This window comes from Zea mays, chromosome 4 (assembly GCF_902167145.1).
Source record: "Zea mays cultivar B73 chromosome 4, Zm-B73-REFERENCE-NAM-5.0, whole genome shotgun sequence".
Classification (NCBI taxonomy): domain Eukaryota; kingdom Viridiplantae; phylum Streptophyta; class Magnoliopsida; order Poales; family Poaceae; genus Zea; species Zea mays.
The window spans coordinates 72326218-72348278 of record NC_050099.1 but is presented as its reverse complement, the minus strand read 5'-3'; the positions used below and the strand labels follow the sequence as shown (position 1 = coordinate 72348278).

The 22061-nt window shown below is 45.8% G+C and overlaps 1 protein-coding gene across 9 annotated transcripts; it reads right to left on the bottom strand.

Moving 5' to 3' along the window:
• Positions 1 to 2577: 2577 nt before the first annotated feature.
• On the bottom strand, positions 2578 to 17327 carry LOC103653381 (ankyrin-1). 9 transcript variants are annotated; one of them, XM_008680303.4, is made up of 11 exons: positions 16931 to 17326; positions 16608 to 16805; positions 9831 to 9965; positions 9564 to 9706; positions 8876 to 8962; positions 8644 to 8769; positions 7851 to 7985; positions 7592 to 7684; positions 7331 to 7501; positions 7160 to 7251; positions 2578 to 2974 (listed from the first exon to the last, which is right to left on the bottom strand). In XM_008680303.4, the coding sequence occupies exons 1-11, from the start codon at positions 17172 to 17174 to the stop codon at positions 2971 to 2973; spliced, it is 1428 nt and encodes a 475-aa protein (XP_008678525.1). In that variant the 5' UTR covers positions 17175 to 17326; the 3' UTR covers positions 2578 to 2970. The 9 variants fall into 9 exon arrangements, 6 of the variants coding, with proteins under 6 accessions (XP_008678525.1, XP_020408145.1, XP_008678524.1 ...); XR_565443.4 differs by having other exon boundaries at positions 2612 to 2974; positions 7160 to 7240; positions 16931 to 17327; XR_565442.3 differs by lacking the exon at positions 2578 to 2974 and adding an exon at positions 6337 to 7050 and having other exon boundaries at positions 7160 to 7240; positions 16931 to 17327.
• Between the last annotated feature and the right edge of the window lie 4734 nt (positions 17328 to 22061).

The following is a 22061-nucleotide window of genomic DNA, read 5'->3' as shown; positions in this document are numbered from 1 at the left end:
CACCGTCGTGAGTTGTTGCCAGGCGGAAGAACAACTTCCAGATGCGTTTCAACAGGTATGGTGGAATACTTTCTATATTTCTTTTTTCTGTCCATTCTCTAGTATTTGTCCAGTATTTATAGTGCAACACTAGGCTAATACAACCCACTAGAAATATGGCCACAATAGGCCCAACTCACAGATTACAATTACCCAGCAATCAAGTAGCACTCCTGACAGTGTTGTAAAAGTGGTTTCCGGGTTCAGAGTGTCGTGGGCTTCGTGTAGAATAGTTCGAATCAAGGAATTAGGGCCCCGGTGCTTGGTGTATGTGGAATCCGGCCATGGCGCCGCTAGGGGCACGAGGGCGCCGTCGCGGTCTGCCGTCGGGTGGAGAAGATGGCGCTCAGCCGTTGGATCCTGATCGACGCATGAGATTAAATCCGAGCACAACCCTTCGCGGGATTAACACTGAATCGTCGGATCGAGATCGGATGACCCTGATCAGATCTAGACGTACCGGTTCGACTAGGGGCATTGTATCCGTTGGATTAGCGATGGATGGATAGTATTATATTGCGTTACATAAAATCAAGGTCGTTGATCTCAGATCTTGCGGCCACAATTCGGTACCGGTTCATAGAGATAGGATGTAATCTAGATCGTTGGTTTTAGATCCAACGGCTCACATTACCCCTTCGCCGGGTGTAGTTTTCATCAAAAGCCAATGCGTTTTAACCAAATAAACCCGCCATCCTCCCTCAGTTGAAAATAATTACAAGAAGGCCCCTAGATTTATAGTATAAAAGTAATATTAAAATGATTTAGAAACGTAGAAAATTCATATTTTCTTCGTTTTAATTCTGATTTGATCCGTTCAAGTTGTGTTAGCTTTGTAATAAAGTTATCTACACTTTAAAAATATTATGCCATTCGTTTTCAAGAATAATTAAATATTGGTTTACTAGATTAACTTCTCTAATCAAAGTTAAATGTGATACTTTAATTTGCCTATAATTATAATTTGACTAAAAATACGATCTCTAATCAAGTTATAACTTGATTAAGATTAAGTTAGTTATTTCTTTAGAATATCTTTTCCACATGATTAAATAAAATCAACATAGAATATAGTTTTGATGTTTAATCACCTAATTCTTTCGAAAGCTATATCATATTTTTAACCGTAACCCCGATTTTAGTGACTCCCGAACCTACGATTTCGTAACGACACGTAGAATAGTATTACGTTGTTTGTTTATATGTTTGGTGTAATGTTATCTGTAAGCATTGTTTGCCTATGTGTATGTTTTGGTGTGAATAAAAGCAAGGTTACGAGGAACTTGAAGCTCCAATTGGAGAAGTACCTGAAGTTGCACCAAAAAGTTAAGTTTTGTCTTTGATCACATTATTTTACCTAATAATATTTACTCTCATGTTCTCACCCTGCTCGCACTGTTAGGTTAAATTGATGGGACCTAATAGGTTACTTAGTTTTGATTACTCTACACCTTGTATATAAATAGATTATTGGATAGTCTTGTTATTGCTCTATCTAATTTTTAGGTTAATGATACTTATGGTTCATAATCATGCTCCATTATAGAAGGTGCAGCAGAATAGTTTTCCTAGATTATTTCCCTTGATCTGATCAGCTCTCGTAACTGTTTTCCTGCCTTTGCAGCCCAACAAAGTTTCCAATCAGTTCTTTACACTGCTCCTCGTGGTGCACGTTCCTTAAAACGCACGAAGCTACTGGTTGAGGTGAGGTCCAGTTATTTCTTAACTCGATTTCTCCTTATCTTTCGAAGAAATCTGTATAGAGTAGAATCTGGGCTATTATCATGGGTTCATTTGACTGTTCCCTCTAGAGCTACCTAAGCTTTGTCTTGCCAATTCTATAGGCTGGTGCTGATGTGAGCTTTGTAAGTCCCGGTGGTCCAGTCATTTTAACGGAGGCTGTTGATGTATGATGGCTTAACTGACATTGTCAAGTTCTTGTTAATTAGAGGCTGGAGCTGACCCTAACATTCCTGACAAGGTAATTATCGCTATCCCTTTGCTCCTGCTGTCTATTTAGTTCATACTTTGAGGGTTAGAATCTCATGGCCTCTTGCACGTCCGATGACTAGGATTTTAATACAAATTCTGAGCCTATTTTATGGAATTTAGATTGTTCATATGCCAAACAAGTTTGGTATTGTATGTTTGTATTAAAGTTTATTGTCTTGCATTTGCTTCACAGTGCAGTGACTGATTTGTTCCTCTAGTGAGAACTTGCATGCATCTGCAATAATTAATGTTTCCATAATTCATTTAGATCAGGTTCTGCATCCCTCATAGTACTAGGCTGTCTATGGCAAACCATTGAAATTACACGGTTGAAATATTAGTCTAGATTCTAGAGACACCTATGATTTCTCGCGATTGATCACTAACCAGGAGTAATTTTCCTAGCTTTTATTCTAAATATGCTTCATCGACCTATTAATATTTAGAGACCTATTACTGCCATTGGATGGATCAAGGGAAAGTCTAGTATCTGGTCTCTATTATCATGGTCATGGAGAACAGCATAAGTTCCTGGGGCTCCTAATCTTTTAATTCTAGCGACATCCCCTGCATAATTTATTGCACCTGCTTTGTTTTTCTTTACAATACAGGATGGGAGGAATCCCAGTCACATTTTTTTTTTTGGAAATGGAAATATCATTCCGGCCTTTTGCATGTTCATGCATACAGCCATACAGCTCAAATAATACATCATCTTAACAGTTTGTGAATCAAACAAACTTCAACTTAAAACATGCTATGGAATGTAAGAACACAAACACTAAACCGCGTCAATCCTTGAATTAGACCGCCACCCGTGGCTCGCGAAGACCTCCATGGCCACCACCTCCAAAGACTGACACACGACATGGATTTGCTGTTGTGTTTCTTCCTTCTGTAGGAGTCTCCAAACTCTGAACCAATGTGTACCTCTGAAAATCACCTGTATAATTGATGGTATATGGTTATGATTAAACACCACATCATTACAGCAAAGCCAAATCGACCAAAACAAAGCTGCAACGCCAGAAAGAAGTAGCTTTTTATGCATACAACCTTTGTTGGATTCCCAGTCCCCCATAATATGATTAATATTAACGGGTGGGTCTATTTTTAAAGTAAAATAAATAATTCTCCAAACAGTTTTAGCTATGTAGCAATCAAAGAAAAGATGTTGTATGTTCTCGTTCTGATTACAAAAACTGCACTTCGGACTTCCTCGCCATCTACGTTTGGCTAAGTTGTCTTTGGTTAGGATTAGCCCCCTACCTAGATACCAAAGGAAAATCTTAATCTTAAGGGGTAATTTCAACTTCCAAAGCAAACATCCACGATTATAATTGGGGATACTAATTAAATTATAATACATGGATCTGGTTGAGAAAGTCCCATTCCTATGAGCTGTCCACACGAAAGTGTCCCTCACCGGAGTCAGATTAACCGTAGCCAGTAAGTGTATCATGGTCTGCCATTCTACAAGCTTAATTCCAACAATGGATCTCCGGAAAGAAAGATTTAGATTTTCACGTGACAACACTTCGACAACCAGTGAGGTCTTATTGCGTACTATATTAAAAAGGTTTGGGAATTGCTCACTAAGAGGAGAATTATTAAGCCATTTATCTTTCCAGAATCTTGTTGCTTGTCCGTTCCCCACCTTAAAATAACCCCACTTGAGGAATTTGTCCTTGACGTTCATTAGACCGGCCCAGAAATGAGAATCACCCGGTTTTCTGACAGCTTGTGTTAGGGATTTGTCTCTCAAGTATTTGTTTCTTAATAGTTGTTGCCACACACCATCTCCATTGAGTAATTTAAAAAGCCATTTGCTGAGTAAACAAATGTTCTTTATGTCAAGATTGGCGACTCCCAGCCCACCTATCTCTTTAGGTTGACAAATGATTTCCCATTTGGCTAGTCTATATTTCTTTTTATGATGTCCTCCTTGCCAAAAGAATCTGGACCGAATAGCATCTAGCTTCTGTAGCACACCAGTCGGGATTTCGAAGAAAGACATCATGAAAATGGGTAGGCTACTTAAGACAGAATTAATCAAAACAAGCCGCCCCCCTGAAGACAAGAATTTGGCTTTCCAATTACTAAGTCTCGACTCAAACCGGTCAACGACACAACGCCACTCACTATTTCTCAATCTTCGGTGGGTCATAGGAATCCCAAGGTACTTGAAAGGCATTGTGCCTACGTCGCAACCAAAGAGTTGTGAGTACTGGGACTCACAATCTTTAGCCATCCCATAACAGAAAAGTTCACTTTTGTGAAAGTTTATCTTAAGGCTAGACATTTGTTCAAACGCAGTTAGAAGCAGTTTTACATTCTTGGCATGTTCGATGTTATGATCTAGAAACACCACCGTATCATCTGCATATTGAAGGATAGATAAACCTCCGTCAATCAAGTGCGGTATAATTCCACTGAATTGATGTTCCTCATTCGCTCTAGCGAAAAGCACTGCCAACATATCGGCTACAATGTTAAATAGAATTGGTGATAAAGGATCCCCTTGACGTAGTCCCTTGTGTGTTGAGAAAAAGGGGCCAATGTCGTCATTAACTCTAACCCCCACATGACCTTTGGAGACGATACTTTGGATCCATGTACACCATTTCGGCGAGAAACCCTTCATGCACATAGCTTGCTGAAGGAACTTCCACTTCACCTTATCATATGCTTTCTCGAAGTCTAACTTGAGAATAATTCCATCTAAGTTTTTCCTGTGTAGCTCATGTATAGACTCATGCAAAACAATCACCCCTTCAAGAATGTTACGGCCAGGCATAAACGCAGTCTGAGAGGGTTTAATAATTCGATCTGCCACCATACCTATTCTGTTTGTGAGTACTTTAGTGATAATTTTAAAACTCACATTTAGCAAACATATAGGTCTATATTCCTGGATTTTCAAAGCAATCTCTTTCTTAGGAATTAACGTAATAACTCCAAAGTTTAGTCTATACACCGGCAAAGAATTATTATGGAATCCCAATCACATGGGCAGCAGTTCATGGGCAACGTGAGCTTGTTGAACTTCTATTTCCTAGGACAAAACCAATTCCACATATGCCAGACTGGAGTGTTGATGGGATAAGAAATATAAAATTTCTGAGTTTCCATGCTAAGGTATCTCAGGTATATATGTAATATAATTGGTTTTCCTGGGCACCATTCTCTCAGACCAGACTGCAGTAGCTCAATTTTATTAACTGTAACATTTTTTTTTCAATTATCATGTTGGGAAACCCCCTTGAATGCATGTTATTTTTCAGTAATGCACATGGTACTCATGTAGGGTGCATTTCTGGAGAAAGAACTGTTGTCTGATCCAAAGTCAAGAGCAAAGGGAGCTTCGTACTTTAACACCAGTCAAATAAGGTTCAGGGTCGGTTTTGGCCATTGCAGCATGGATTTATTTCTAACTTTTTCTTGGGGGGTGGGGGGGAGGGGGGGATGCTGAATTCATCTTCTAGTAATGAAAATTTCAAGCAAATTTTTTAAAAAAAGTGTGAAAAATGAAATGCTTTTAAATTTGGAAATAATCTTTAATAATCATATGCATATTAAGATAAGACCATCCTCGTGGCGGTTTTGGACAGCTGTCACTGAAACAGAAGGTTTTGAATTCTTAAACTGGACTAACTTGAGTATATTGTAAATATGCAAAAGGTTTATGTCATGGGTATCATAAGGAGCGGTCACTCATGTGAGGCCGCACCTATGCGCGCCAAAAGCAAGAGGCCGCAGGGGGCACAGGCAGCAGCGCGCGCAAGAAAGGCACGGGCGCTGGCAGCAGCGCGCAAGGAAGGCATAGCAAAGGAAAGCGCGCGCAAGGAAGGCATGACAAAGGAAAGTGACTGATTTGGTGGCTAAATTGATAGACCTAAATTGTAGGAGAGATAATTCCAATTAGTCTCTTGCCTAATTAGTGGTTGCCTAGTTGGTCAACCGATAGTCTATATATAGGCTTGTACGCAGGAGACAAAGGAAGAAGGAATATATTATCAAACCAATCTCTCTCTCTTGCAATGACTCTCAAGCGCCTAGGGCTGCTACCCTAGAACCAAGCCTGCGGCAGAGGGGTATAACCTCGCCGGAGAAGACAGCTATCCCCATGGACCGGTTTCTAGGTCCAATAATACAACAGACCTTAGTGAAGTATAAACTTGAGCAAAGAGCCATTGCTCACAGTTCTACAATTTTCTAATTATTCAGTAAAGACTTGTAGAAACCAATAAGCACAACTGTCCATAGAGAATATATTGCATACACAACAGAAATTCCTCCTGTATAGAACCAACCAACCAACAACTCATTCTTTTAAAGAAGAGAAGAAGAAAAGTTAATGTTTCACTTAAGCTAATGCAAGATGATAGTGTCATGCTCCACACAACCAGTTAGCTCAACCCCAGGAAATCAAGAGATATTGAGCTCTCTCTGATGGTTAATGGCAGGAAGCACAGACAGAAAGGCCCGCTTGATGCCACCTTATATGCCAACCTGAGCATATGCTGGTTGTGGCTGGGATAAGGGGAAGAAGCTCTGTCAGAGGCTCGAAAATGCAAGATAATGTAGAGATATTTTTCCTTTTGTTTTCCCTGGAGAGAGAAGTGGATAGACGTCACCCCTTTCAGATGTTCCGGGTCATGGATGGATGACGATTTTGAGTCCAGTGTAGTGGTGAATCGCGATCCCCTCGCCAAAATCTCAGACATAAACGTATTTGCAAGCACTAGGGTTCTTTCTGGTTGAATGCAAAACCAACCTCGAAAGAAAAGGGCCCAAAAGCGTGAAATGAAGAGAACTGAGTTCAATAAGTCTCGCCTCCAAAAACAAAGGATGCCAAGTCTGGACCTATACTCCTAGCATATGTGCTGATCTCCTAACGGTAGCACTTATCAATGCCACAAGGGTTCCGTGGAAGCCCAGCTTGTTACCACTTCAATGCACGTGCTGATCTCCTAACGGTAGCACTTATCAACACCACATGTTCACTGATGCTCCCTACTGGATCAAAGAAAAAGGCATCCAACCTCAAATTATCTGACAAATTCTCCAAACCAGAACAAAAGCAACATTATATATATATATATATATATATATATATGCTTCAAACCTGCTGGATGTTTCGCCAGTTTTGTTAGTCGGGCTACTTCCAGAATCCTGCCTCGAACTAGACCCCGGTGCTTTCCAGGTTCTACCAAATTCCTAAAACAGGAACCGTCAACAAAACAATAGTGCATATGACACATTGTGGCGTCGTTAATTGCTAGCACCAACAACTCACCAGCACCAATTTCTTAGCATCAGACTCAGGGTTAAGTGTCGATAAATCTGGCTGCACCATATTTATGTAGTTAATTGCTTCATCGATAAATTTTGCTGGATCACGCAGATGCAGATAGCAAAGACTCTTCTTTGCATACAAGGTTGCGACCTCGTGACCAACCTGAGCAGCCTGCAATCATCCAATAATACAGAGGCTGGAGAGTTATATTGGCATCTATAAATGCAATTAAAATATCATTTGGAGAACGCAATAATTTACTTCATTGTAGAATCTCAACGCAATATCATGTTCTTTTTTCCAGTACGCAACATCTCCCTGTTCAATTGCACTACTGCTTCTGCGGAAGCGCTCCTACAGCACATGCACGCCCAAAAGTCAAGTAGAAACCATATTCCAAATCAGTGGTGCAAAGAAATCTGCATTACAGTATTCATAAAAGCTACTAACACCAATCCAACCATCATGCTACAAAAGAAAAATGGAAATATTTTGTTCCAAGTTGTTGGTCTGAACTCACGGTTCTTTCCCAGTGGATTATTTCAGAGATGCTCAGGCCTTCATATTGTGGCAAATGGGGTGCGTGAGGGAGAAGAATCTCCACGCATTTCTCCCATCCTTTGAATGCAGCAATTTGTATTGGGATATTATTGTCCTGTTATAAGAAGCCACAGAAAAGTGAGCTTTAGAAATAAACATGTGAGAGCTTAAGGAATAACAAAATTGGGCCCCGCAAATTAGTTGCAAAGAACATGGAAAAGACATTGTAATCCAAAGAAGTACATGTAATTATGCAGCGCAAACAAGCAGTGGAACGACAGTATAGACTGTACAAGTGGATTCAAACTCCTTTTGCTCACTGGGCCATGTGAAAAGAGTGAACAAGTATTTTTAAAAAGAGTACTAGCAAACTATGGAATATTCCCAAGATAAATTTGTTGGAATTGAATCATAATGTGGGTACTTTTAGTTATGAAATAATTCCATCAGTGTCAGGTATCACAATACTTGTTTCAAGTTCTAACAATCAACATCGGGATATCAAGACCTAAACAGGATAGTAAGCACAAATGTATTTTTGAAATCACAACATTAAATCTCAAACAACAAATTGCCTGACTTAAGGACCTTTGCTAATTACCCTAAATTTGTTGGAGTATCCAATAGAGTCATAATAACTGATCCGAAATTGTAAAGATCCTAATGCGGTAAGAAACATTTGTCCAGGAAGATTACTGTACAATTAAAATAGACATAAAGCCCAGAAGCTGACAAATAATACTGAAATTGAGAAATAGCTAGGTAGAACTCACTTCATCAGGCACGTTGGGATTAGCACCATTTCTCAACAAACACTGGATGCAACCATCTAAGCCTTTATAAGCAGCTAGCGCTACTGGAGGTACAGAACAGCCAGCCCCATTTATATCAGCACCAGCCTGCAATTGTGTTCATCTCAGGAATCGCACAATCAAATTTGTTGAACCCCATTTGCAAGAAATAGTTTGGGGCAAGCAACATCTCTAAAGTGACAAAGTACTGCACCTCAATTAGTATCTCTAAGCAATCTAATGAAGAACCATGAAGGGACACGAGGAGTGGTGTTACCATTAGATTTGAAACTCTGTTATACTGGAGAGAAAAAAAGAAATGAATAACGATACTGTTGAAAAATAGGGGGTCAAACAGTGTAATATGCAAGACACAAGAAGATAGAAAAGTTACACATGGCAGCACCCTGATCAGTTTATTCAACTTACAAAATAGAACTAAAGATGCAAATGGGAAGCCACAATGACCCACATCTCTTTGTTTAAGGTATTTAAAACTAAGCCCAAACATTTTCAAGATGAAAAACTACAGCTTTCATCAACAATGCTCCCCATGAAAGACCAGAGAACCAATAAATGCCGCATGATAGAAGAAATGGAACAAAAGTGAGAAGGCATTCGATAATAAAACAGAAGTTCCAGCTCGGTCTAGTCAAGCAAACAAAAATAGTATTCAACCCACCCAGGAAACTGAGATTGCAGTGTTGGGACTATGGTAAGAGCCTAACAGAAAAAACAAAGGCAGCCAATCTGAGTTCACCCATGAACAAGTGTTTGCTCTGTTCTCATAGGTACTGTACTGAACTAAACACATATAATATTGTCGAAAAAGAGCAAAGGAGAGCAACACATATAATATTGTCAGAAAAGAGCAAAGGATCAGGAAAGCAAGAAGATATTACATCTGCACCATGCTTCAAAAGGAGTGTCACTATTCTTTCATGTCCGTGGAAAACAGCACAGAACAACGGTGATTCGCCATCTTGACTTAAGGGGTCAACATCAGCTCCTCTTGACAACAAGTACTCTACAATTTCATAGTAACCTGGAAAGATACATAAAAAATGAACCACTATGTGAAAATAATATAGATAAGTTGGGTGAAAACTAAAATAATAAAAGAAGATCTTTGAAATGACATAGCACACATACACAAGGGCAGAAAAAACCTTCAGTTGCCGCAATGTGGAGTGGAGCAATTCCAGAGTTGGCTCCTTTGTTTGGATCAGCGTGGTTGTTGATAAGATACTTAACAATGGCTTTGTTTCCCTCATGATGTAATGCAAACATCAGGGGTGTCATACCTAGCAAAAGCATAAAAACAGTATGCAGTGATTTAAGTATTGTTAGAGTATAATAGGCAACAACGGATATGGATAGTTTAAGATTGATTGTAATTCCATGATAGCCTTTCTTATCTCTAGGACAGGCGCCTTACCCTCCAAGCCATGTACTTATATAAACAACCCGAGGGCTCAAGCAATAAATATCACACATTATATGCATTCTCTACTTCCTTCATGGTGTCACGAGTTTAAATTTTAGATCCAACAAGCGTCTTTCGTTGCCACCGCCGCACCGACCCCGGGGAGATTGTTCTCCGCCGATGGGCAGCTCACAGCCCACAGCAACTTTTTTTTTTCTCGAATGCGCAAGAGAATTGCGTATTTTTATATTAATAGAAGAAGCAAAAACACAAAAGTTATAGCCAAGAGGCCACACAAGAATTACAGGGGATAACAGGAGGAGAGAAACAAAGACAGACATAACAGCCCCAAACACACAATCACACCAGAAGCACAATATCACTTAGGTAGCAACATCTGGCAGCGACAGACCATTGGCACCAGCCAGCTTCCAAAGCATAATATCATGCCCAACCATGGCTAAGGCAGCAGAAAGATTTGGACTCATCCCATTGAAAACACAATCATTCCGATGCTTCCAAAGACACCACGCCCCCAAGATCACTAAGGAATTAAGGCTAGCCTGAGAAGATCCCCCCACGGGAGTGGAGATGCCTTTCCACCAAGCCATGAAGTCCTCTTCACCCGGTTGCGGTGCCACACCAGCAAGCCCAATCCTCTGGAGAAGGATAAACCAGAATTGCCGAGCGAAAACGCAAGACAGCAGCAGATGGTTGATCGTCTCCTCCTCCTGGTCACAAAGGACACAAGCGTCGGGATGGTCGAGGTTGCGCCTAGCCAACCGGTCGGCCGTCCAGCAACGGTTGTGGGCAACCAGCCATAAGAAGAATCGACACTTTGGAGGCGCCCAACTTTTCCAAATAAGATCGCAATGCTCGAAAGTGATTGAGCCCATGAAGATCATCTCATAAGCAGACTTTGCTGAATATTGGCCCGAGCTTGAGAATCTCCAGATATGCTTATCAGGGGTATCAGGCAACAGCAACACCTCTGAAACAGCTTCCGCTAATTTAATGAACTCAGCGATGACCACAGCAGTGACCGTACCACGAAGATCGTGAACCCAAGCCATATCAGTTAAACCCTCAGCGACCGTTCTCTTGTTAGCTACTCCCTTAGGAACCATAGCACATAGGTGGGGGGCCAGATCAGCCAGGCGCTGCCCTAACAGCCATCTGTCACACCAAAACAAGGTGTTGCTGTCATCTCCAACTTCAGAGACTAAGGCAAGATCGAAGAGAGACTTCACCTGATCTGAAAACTGGAGTTGAAAAGAAGCCCAAGCCTTGTCCGGACTAGTCTTTTGAAGCCAAAGCCATCTAACACGAAGAGCCCAATTCAAAGACTGTAAATTAGAGATGCCGAGGCCGCCCAGCTCCTTAGGTCTAGTGACTTTAGGCCAAGCAACCAGACAATGACCTCCATTAGTTTCGCTTCTGCCACGCCAAAGAAAATTCCTCCTGATTTTATCCATGGCTTTGAGGGCCCAAGAAGGGAGATCTAGAGCCATAGCATGGTAGACAACAGTAGCTGTCAACACAAATTGAACCTGGACCGCTCTTCCTGCCTTAGTCATAAGATCAGCCTTCCAACCCGGGAGAGAGTTCGCCAAGCGGTCAATGAAGGGCTGTAATTGCGCTTTATTGAGCCTTTTTAAGGACAGCGGCAGCCCCAAATATTTAAAAGGGAATTCCTCCAGCTTGCAAGGCAGATGATCCTGAACAGTGGCTACCTCCGACTGTGAGCACCTGATAGGGATAATACTACTTTTCTGAATATTTGTTTGGAGACCGGAAGCTTCACCAAACAGCCTGAGTATATCCCCCACCAGAACAAGGTCATCCGCAGTAGGTTTGATGAAAAGCGCAACATCATCCGCGTAAAGAGAGACTCTATGCAGAAATGATCGAGTTGACAGGGGCTGCAACAGCCCAGCTTCAACAGCTCGCCCCACCATGAGGTTTAGAACGTCCATCACCAAAATGAATAACATAGGGGAGAGGGGGTCTCCCTGCCGCAGCCCTCTTCTGTGTGGAATGAAGTCCCCTGGAATACCATTAAGGAGAATCTGAGAGGAGGATGTGGCAAGCAGCCCACTTACAATGTCACACCATCCAGCACCAAACCCCAGACTCCGCAAGACTTCCAACAAGAAGGGCCATGATACTGAATCAAACGCCTTTGATATGTCCAGTTTCAGCATAATTGTTGGTTGATTCTGAGAATGAAGGAAGCGGGCTGTTTGTTGGACCAACATGAAGTTGTCTTGAATAAATCTTCCCTTGATGAAAGCACTTTGGTTCTTGGACACCATACTATCAAGCTGACCTCCCAACCGGTTTGCAAGGATCTTCGTAATTAGTTTGGCAAAACTATGAATGAGGCTTATAGGCCTAAACTCCTTGGCATTAGACGGGTTCTCAACCTTAGGAAGGAGGATAACGAAGGCTGAATTAAGAGCCCGAAAATTCCGAAAGTCCTTCCTCCAAACTGCTGCAACAGCCGCCATGATGTCCTTCTTAATGATTGGCCAACACACCTTATAGAATCTTCCCGTGAAGCCATCGGGCCCCGGCGCTTTGTCAGAGGGCATCAGCTTGATGGTATCCCAAACTTCTTCTTCCGAACATGAGCTGACAAGGTGATCCAGAAGATGGTGTTGGATCCCAAGGGCCTCAAGATCAATAGAAGACACCCTGTCACTGCTGCTACCAATCAGCTCCGTAAAATAATTGAGCAGCACCTCCGCTTTATCATCATGACTAGTAACCAGCCCATCACCATTAGACAACTTGGCGATGAAGTTCTTCTTCTTCCTATAACGAGCACATGCATGGAAAAACTTGGTGTTGGCATCACCATGTCTCAACCAAGCCACCCTAGAGCGGAGTCTAGCAACTGTACGAATGAGCGACGCCAATGCCAAAGAATGCTTCTTGAGTCTGTTTAACAGCCAAATCTCCAACTCAGAAAGCTGCCTGAACTCCCTCGCAAGCTCGAACTGGTAGATAATCTCTCTTGCCAACGCACGCTGCTTACTAAAATTTCCCACTTTGCGGTCACTCCAACTTTGCAGGCCTCTAGCAGTGGCTTTCAATTTAAGAGCTAGGGACTCCAGGGGGCAAGCAGTCGCTTCCACCGAATCCCAAGCTGAAGAAACAGTCTCCTGAAAACCATAAAACTTGGGCCAGAAAGACTCAAAATGGAATCGTTTTTTGCCATGGAACACATCTTTCAAACCTAAAACAAGAGGACAATGGTCTGAATCATCGGAGGCTGCACTTTGCAATAAGCAACCAGGGAATTGCTGCTCCCAGTCCACAGAGCAAAACACCCTATCCAGCTTGACAAGAACCGGAGAAGAACTGGTTGATGAACTGGCCCAAGTGTACTTCCTGTCGCGGAGAGGAACTTCCTTAAGAGTCAAATCATCAATAAAGCGCCTGAACCTGCCCATCATAGCACGGTTTATGTTTGAATTACTCTTGTCATCCTCTTTGTAAATGAGGTTGAAATCACCCCCCACCACCCAGGGACCAGCACACTGAGCACGGACATCACGAAGTTCCTGCAAGAAGGCCACCTTATTGTCATTCCCCTGAGGCCCATAGACACAAGTCAGCCACCAGGGCTCGCCATCAGAAGGGCAAAACTGGACCGAAGCACAGTGCGCATCAACACGACTAGCACCAACCACACCAAGTTTAGATCTCCAAGCAATAATTATCCCACCACTAGCACCAACTGAAGGCACAAAGATGTAGTTATTATCAAAGTCGGCCCCTAGCAGTCTGAGAATGAAACCCCGGGAACACTCCTCCATTTTTGTTTCTTGGACACAAATCACATCAGCACTGACAGAGTTCATCATTAGCCGAACACCATCCTGCCGAGCCGCGGAATTCAGACCGCGCACATTCCAGAAAATCAGATGATCTGGATTCATTGCAACAAGAAAGAGACGACCGACATGAGCCGCAGCGCAGTCACATACCACAGACCATCAGCCCACCAGCCTCCACTGACGTTTCAGGCGCGGGCCAACCAAACAGTGCAGCCAGAGCAGAGATTTGGACGACCGAGAGCTGTTGGGGGAAGAGACTGGCATACCGATCTTGATCTTTCATGGTGATTTTGACCTCCACAACGTCAGAACCAAGCGCACGCAACAGGGACTTCCTGCAGCCTGAAGCATCAAGTTTCCCAGGCTCAACAGGCAGGCCAGCAACCCTGCGACTCCGGCGAGGGGCATGGCTTGCCTGGGCGGTCTTGGATCTTCTTCTTGAAATTTTTGGCACAGGAAGGAGCGATCCCACCTTCGACGTGATGCGGTTGATGAACTGTTCGGCAGGGGCCCGCGGTGGGGTGGCCACAGCCACCACCCGGCTCCTCCTCCGAGAGTAGGACAAAGGCGGATCTCTGAGGCGGGACCGTGCCCCCAAGACGGCCGCCACTTCAATCCCATCATCACCCATAGGGCCAGCAGGGACAGCAGCGCCATCGGGGACGCCACTGGGGACGTCATCAACCACCATAGGGGCCTCAGTAGCAGCGCCAGGAGCAACATGTACCACATCCCCCGGTGAAGGCTGCTCCTACAGCAACTTTTTTCACAGCCAGGGGCGGAGCGCCCGTTATGGCTGTGTATGGCTCACGCCATACCTTGTTTTAACCATTGCCATCGTCTTATACCCGCAGCCATAGCACCGTTGCACGCACAGTCGCGAACTCATGATCTCCGATCGACCACTTCGCCTGCTCCAGTGACCAGCTCCAGCTCTCGTGCTAATTGTGGCATGCGATGCGTGGTTGTGGGACGTGGTCGTGCCCTTGTTGGCTTCTCCCGTGCACTGCGGCCGATGCCCACGTGCCCTTCTTGCCTCTCCAGCACTAGCCACTAGCAAACTGTAGACCGCTAGATGCCCAAGCCCCAATCTCGCTCATGCGGCCAGCGTCTAAGTCCAACCTCTCCCTCGTTGAGATCGGTAGCAGCTAGAGATGTCCAAATGGGCCGTCCGGCCCGGCCCGGCCCGGGCCCGGTGAAGCTCGGCCCATTTTAGGCCCGGCCCACCAGGCACGGTTAGAAAACCGGGCCGGCCGTCTAGGCCCGCGGGCTCAATTTTCTGTCCGAGCCCGGCCCGCAGCGGGCCTAAACGGGCCGGGCCGGCCCGTTTAGCACGAAAAAAACGAGCCGAAAAACGGGCTATGCGGGCCGCTAATCACGTTTTAGTGTAAAATAAAGCGGGCTTAACGGGCTTAGAGGTAAACAGGCTGTGCCGGGCTAGCCACCGTGCCTAGTTTCTTGTCCGAACCCGGCCCGCTTATTCGTGCCGGGTCGGGCCGGGCCCGCATAGAACCGGGTCGTGCCGGGCTCGGACCGGGCTCAAACAACGGGCTTCGTGCCGGGCTCACGGGCCTTGTGCTTATTGGACATCTATAGTAGCAGCTCCCTAGCTGTGCTGTACCAAGTCATACCTTATTTTTTTGGTTGTCCTCCGCCACTGTTCACAGCCACAGCCCACAACAACTTTTTTCACAGACACAGCCCAATCAAACAGACCCTTAGTATATTTGAGGCACTTGAGAAGGTGTCCTATATGTTTTTGACAAAATTTTACAAAATGAGGCACTATTGGAGTAGTGTTTCCTATGTAGCATTTAAGGCACTAGCTTGAGTCATTGTTGGAGATCTAAGAAAGTCTAAGGGTGTATTTGGTAGCAAAGTTTTTTGAAACTATGGTTTTAGAATACCATGGTTACAGCCGGTTATAGCATTAATACCATGGTATTCCATCAGCTCACTAGAACCGACGTATTCCATGAAACTAGCACTTGTTTGATTCCAAAGTATTTGTTGACTATCAAACTATTAATAAAGACCAGATTGCAGCAACCGTACCCAAAAAATTACCACGGGAGCAGCAAACGACCGTGTGTCCCTCCCACGCAACAAACAATCAGAACACACCACAAACAATCAGAACACACCACCAAAACTAAAGAGACCAATTTAAAAAACCCAAAAAAACCCCACAGGAGCGACTGACTACGCGACTTACCACGCGAGCGGCCCGCGCGGCCACGACCGCTGCCGCGCCTCCTCTCCTCACCTTCCCCACGCATGCCGTCTCACAACCACTGCCGACTGCCGTGCCTCCTTCCCTCACCTTCCCCGCGCGCAAGCCGTCTGGGCGGCCGCGACCGCTGCCGCGCCGTCTTCCCTCGCCTTCCCCGTGCATCGCGTCTGGCCGTCGACCTAGTTGCACACCACGCGCAGCCGGCCGCAGCTGTACGGCTGTACCTCTCTCCCGTTTGTCTCGTTGCCACACAAAACATCTTATATAGCCCAAATTTAGCCCAAGCCCATACCTACAAGCCAAAAATCAACCAGATGGGCTCTAACGCAGACCTGAAAATTCATCTGGATCGGCAATCGCAGGCGAAATCAAAAATAGGCGCACAGATAGTCAAATACACGACGCAAATGGATCGAAACCAACAGCGGGTGGCAGAAATTACAGGAATCAATCGTTGAAGCATTGACGTCACATCTGCACTGCGTGATAAGGAGCTTGCACATGGGCTTGTACGCACTCTGCGCGGCGTGGTGAAGCGGTCCGGCAAGCATTTCGACCTCGGGGCTCTTAGATGCTTCGATTTGTGCTACCTCTCGCCACAGTTCGTCGATGTCAATGCCTTCCAGCTTTTTTGCCAACTCTACACCAAATCCATAATCACTTCATCACAACCCACACCGTGGCGCTTGTAGAGCCGCTAGATTATGATCATAACCATCTCCACCGATTCGAGCAGGAAGGGGAGGGATCGGAGAGGCTACTTACTCCTCGCCCGGACGATGTCCTGGTGAAGCACCGCGATAGAGAGTTCGACCACGTTGATCTGATCCCTGGTGAGGCTCTCGCTGTCTTGGAGAAGCAAGTTGATTCTCGACGACTGATCATCGTCGGAGCATTGCGACTGCGACGAGGAGCCCGTCTCGCCGCCCCGGTTCACGTCGGTCAGAGCTGAGCCCGGCCGGGACAAGGGGCTGCAGCAGGCTAGTTGCGATTGCTCTATGCGGTCCATAGTGGGCGGGCGGGCGAGCTCGAGCGCTCTCGGAGTCTCGGTTCGAGGCGATAAGACGGAGAGGAGATCGGGTTGATTCTATTCGATACGCAGGGGAGGGAGAAGGTGGGAGAGCCGGAGAATGAAACGAGCGGGAAGGGGAGCTCAGGGCGCCCTCGTGTGTCCGCTCGATCAATATTAGTAGAGAACGTCCGGCTCCGGCGTAATTTGAACTGAACCATTCCAGGTTTTTTTCCCTTCATTTTAACCCATTTTAACCTGTGGACGCTCGGCGCCGAAATAACACTAGTACGATGAATAACTTTCAGTATTTTTCGCGTAAAATTCATTTGCTCCAGCTCCACGCACGAAGCCTCTCCTACCACTCTACACATAACGTGTCTTATGTTTGGATTGAGATTTTGTTACCCACGTACTAGAACTAGAACAACCCTCGATGGAAGCATTTGGGGTGCCTCACACTCCAGTCGTCCAAACTCCAAAGGTGGTCTGCCAACCTGTTACATTGCCTGAACAAGTTGATTGGGCTACGGAAAACATAGAATGTGTGTCAACCAAATCAGTGTACCGAGCAACAGCGTTTTTTCGTGTGGGAATATTACCTGCCTCGTATGTAAATTTTAAAAGAAAACAGTCTCGTGGCTCGTCGTCGTCCCTGTGGAACAGTATTCATTATGCAGAGCAACTGAGGAAGAGGAATAGAGCAGATAGGAAGAGCAGCTGAACGGCAAGCAGCAACCGAGTTCATTCGTAATAACTATATTTGCCAACATCACTTTACTTACGTAGTGCTAGTGCACAGCGCCATGCCATTGCGAGCCGCTGAGCCCAAACAACGCCATTGTAGATTGTACTTGTACAGGCTACTTGCCTGTACTGCTACGGCGCGACAAAAAAAAACACAGGAAACAGCTGCTGTTGATTGCACAACTGATTCGACACAGGAAGTATCAGTTTCCACACTGAGTATCAATATACAGGACCCACATGACAGTCGATAGTTATATCTAATAACAAACTGACAAAATCTCTTCTGGTCCGTTTATTTTTTTTCGTCCGCCTCTCTGTAACTATCACTCTTTTCATTATCTCGCTAGGTCCAGAGGTGGTAAAAAGTCCTGGGGTATCTGTTGTTGGCTCGGAGAAGCAAAATGACTGCCCTATTTATTTCAGTTTTTTAAGCTTCTGACCTACATATTGTTAAACATCTAGCTTTTCAACTACTTCTATAAAAAAACTTTAGTAAAAACTATCTAAAATAAAACATGAACATAAAATCGGTTGAATCGTTGCGATAGTAGGAAATCATCATTTTCATATCGTAAACTCTATGAACTGTTTTATCTTTCTTCGTACGTAATCTCTAAGACACTCAGATTTTCTTTACACCCAGATTCTTCTCACAGGCAGATTATCAAATAAAAACTCTTTAGAAAAAAGCTCAACGAAACATACGGGTGGACGGTGGCTTTTTTTGATAGATCAATGGATGGTGGCTTTTTTTGTATTTTGTTTTTTTTTCGGTGTGTTTTCGATCCTGTGGATTATCTTATTTTTTCTTAATCTAATATAATGAAGAGGCAAGTCTTTTGCCGCTTTCTTTAAAGAAAACAGACGGGGTGGACCAGGCCGATCGGCGGAGTCGGCAGCTGAGGTGGCACGATCTGCTACTGCTGTGCAAGGATCTGCCTCTGGAACTCGTCCTGCCTCTGCTGCGCTTCTGTAAGCACCATCTGTTGCTGCTGGTCCTGCATCCGGTCGAGGAAGGATGCGGACAAGTGCTGGATCCCTGTGGAGTGCGGAGCTCGAGCCACCGGCCTCGGTGTCGTGAGCTCGTGGAGGCATTGGCGGCACCGGCCGGTAGTCCTCGTTCGATGAGTCTGATTTGAAGGAAGGTCCTCTCCACCCGCCGACGACATCCCTGGAGGTCGAGCGCCCCACCGGATGTTTCCTGATTCCTGTCAGTCCAACGGTGATGCAATGCAGCTTGTGCTGATAGCCACTAACCTAACGTTGACAGACAGTGTGGCACACCGGCCGGTGGGTATGGATGTGACGATCGTGCATGTTAACCAAATACTGTACCTCGTATGCCCTGTGAAAGTTGAGAGGGGTGAACCGAAATTTGGGCAGACACCACAAACGCCATTTTACATATGCACAGAAGATCCTGTAAGCACAGAACGAGCACTTGAACTCACACCCCTCTACTCCAAAAATTTGAGGCTGATCATACAAACCTTAGTGTTTAAAAATAAACAAAAATTATATTTGTAACACAGGGAGTGTATATTAGGAGCTCTTGGCTTCAAATAATTAGATAAAGCACAGACCGACCACCCCTACAACCTGGTCCAGGCCGGCGCACTCATCCACTCCCATTGTCAGGCTATCGGGTGCGCCCCCACCCCACGTCTGTGCGCATAAAAAATGCATGCATGAGTCAAACACGTTGAAAGTCGCCTAGAGGGGGGTGAATAGGGCGAATCTGAAATTTATAAACTTAAACACAACTACAAGCCGGGTTAGCGTTAAAAATATAAACGAGTCCAAGAGAGAGGGCAAAAACAAATCGCAAGCAAATAAGAAGTGTGACACATGGATTTGTTTTACCGAGGTTCGGTTCTTGCAAACCTACTCCCCGTTGAGGTGGTCACAAAGACCGGGTCTCTTTCAACCCTTTCCCTCTCTCAAACGGTCACTTAGACCGAGTGAGCTTCTCTTCTCAATCAAATGGAACACAAAGTTCCCGCAAGGACCACCACACAATTGGTGTCTCTCGACTTGATTACAATTGAGTTTGATCACAAGAAGAATGAGAGAGAAAAGAAGCAATCCAAGCGCAAGAGCTCAAATGAACACAAATGTCGCTCTCTCTAGTCACTATTTGATTTGGAGTGATTCCGGATTTAGGAGAGGATTTGATCTCTTTGGATGTGTCTAGAATTGAATGCTATAGCTCTTGTAATGTGTTGAAGGTGCAAAACTTGGATTCCATTGAATGTGGGGTGGTTGGGGTATTTATAGCCCCAACCACCAAAATGTGGCCGTTGGAAGTCTGCTATCGCATGGCGCACCGGACAGTCCGGTGCGCCACCTGTGGGGGATAGATATCCCCCGGGTCCACTAAAGGAGTAAAAGACCTCACGAAAGGCCCAAGGGCCCAATAAATCGTAAGGTCATTCTTTCGTGGGCCTGGGGAGAAACAACCAACAAAGCAGAGCGACGTGAGACCGGATTGGAGCAAACCCAGACAGCCCACAACGTCGAGCGAGTAAATCGCAACAGAGACCCGACTTTCCCGCGCTGAAGCCCCCATGCAACTGAGCCATGCGAGGATAAGTCGGCAAGGGTTACGTAGGGATAAACTCAAGAGGTTCACTACCTTTTAGCTACTTGTTGTTATCATATCCACGTGTACTGCCCCACGGTCGAGTATATAAGGCCTAGGGGGCACCCCTTCAGAACGATCGACCCTATGACTTAGCCACCCGCGTCAACTCTCTGTATTCTCAATTCGGAGAGCTCTCTTGTAACCACATTCACCAAACATACTCACCAGGACGTAGGGTGTTACGCATCTCTAAGCGGCCCGAACCTGTAAACCTTGTCTACTGTTCCTCGTGCAGTCAGCACGAACCATTTTGCTACAGTCGTCGACACCGTCCTACTTCTAAAAACACCTCGAGGGGCAACTCCGGGTGTGCGGTCGGACCCAAAACACCGACAGCTAGCGCGCCAGGTAGGGGGTGTGTCGATGATCCAAGCTAGCTCAATGGCCGTCACCTTCTACAGCAAGATCACCATGCGTCCCGGATCCGTATTCTGCTTCGGGACAATCTCATATGTAGCGGATGAAGAGGGAACTCTACACCGCATTGCGGATCCGCCGGAAAAGGAGTCTCCTCCAACAAACTCCGAAAATGTCGGAGAAGCGCCACCTCCAGCTCTCCGGAAAAAGATCGTCTCCGAAAAGTCGGGGGCCGAGGGCTCGCTGACCCGGAAGACTCCGCTGTCTACTTCCCCGACAAAAGAATGGACACGGATCGCAAGGAAGAAGGAAACCGGGGAAAAGCAAGTCGTTCTTTCCGTTCCTCCGGCCTCAAAGGAGAACGGAAAGAAAGTCGCCACGACAGCAGCACCATTCTACCCCGACGTCCTCTTCATCGGGAGAGTGGAGTCGCCCATCGTCTCCGACGACGAACCGACCGCGCCCGGAGAAGAACCGCCTCAACGAGAATCCCGCCGACGGAGGAACCGGCGCAGGAACGTTCGACGACATCACACGGCCGGAGAGCGGGATCCGGAGCAGCCTGTCTCGCGAGACGAGGTCTCGGAGATAGGGGAAACTCCGGAAGAACGCGCTTACAGAGAACGAAGGAACTCCCGACGACGTGATCACCGGCGGGCTCAAGAACAGGCCGAGCAAGATGCAAGGCAACGCCGGGAGAATCCATTCTTCGGGCGCAACCTGAATCCCGACTTCGCCCGAGCTATGAACACGCCGAGTGAAGTCGGAGGGGTACTGGCTCGGATAGCTGACGGACTTCCTCGGACTCCCGACGCCGAGGGCTACCGACGTCTGTTCACCCAGGCGGCCAACCATCTTCTACCGCTCGCTCACCCGCCAAACGACCTACGACACGCCATCAACAGTCGCCGAGACGCGCGAAGCTCCATCAATGCTTCGCGCGAACGGCGGCATGAGAACGAGATTCGCCGTCGGGAGGAGTACGACCGGGATCATGGCATCCCGACTCAGAACCAGGCCACCAGGACTGAGTCGACAACGGCCTCAACTGGCGGTACCACCCGGGGACGGTCGAGGAACCACAATCACAACTCCCCTCCCCGGGACAGACATCGTCCCCAACGACAGGAGGACAC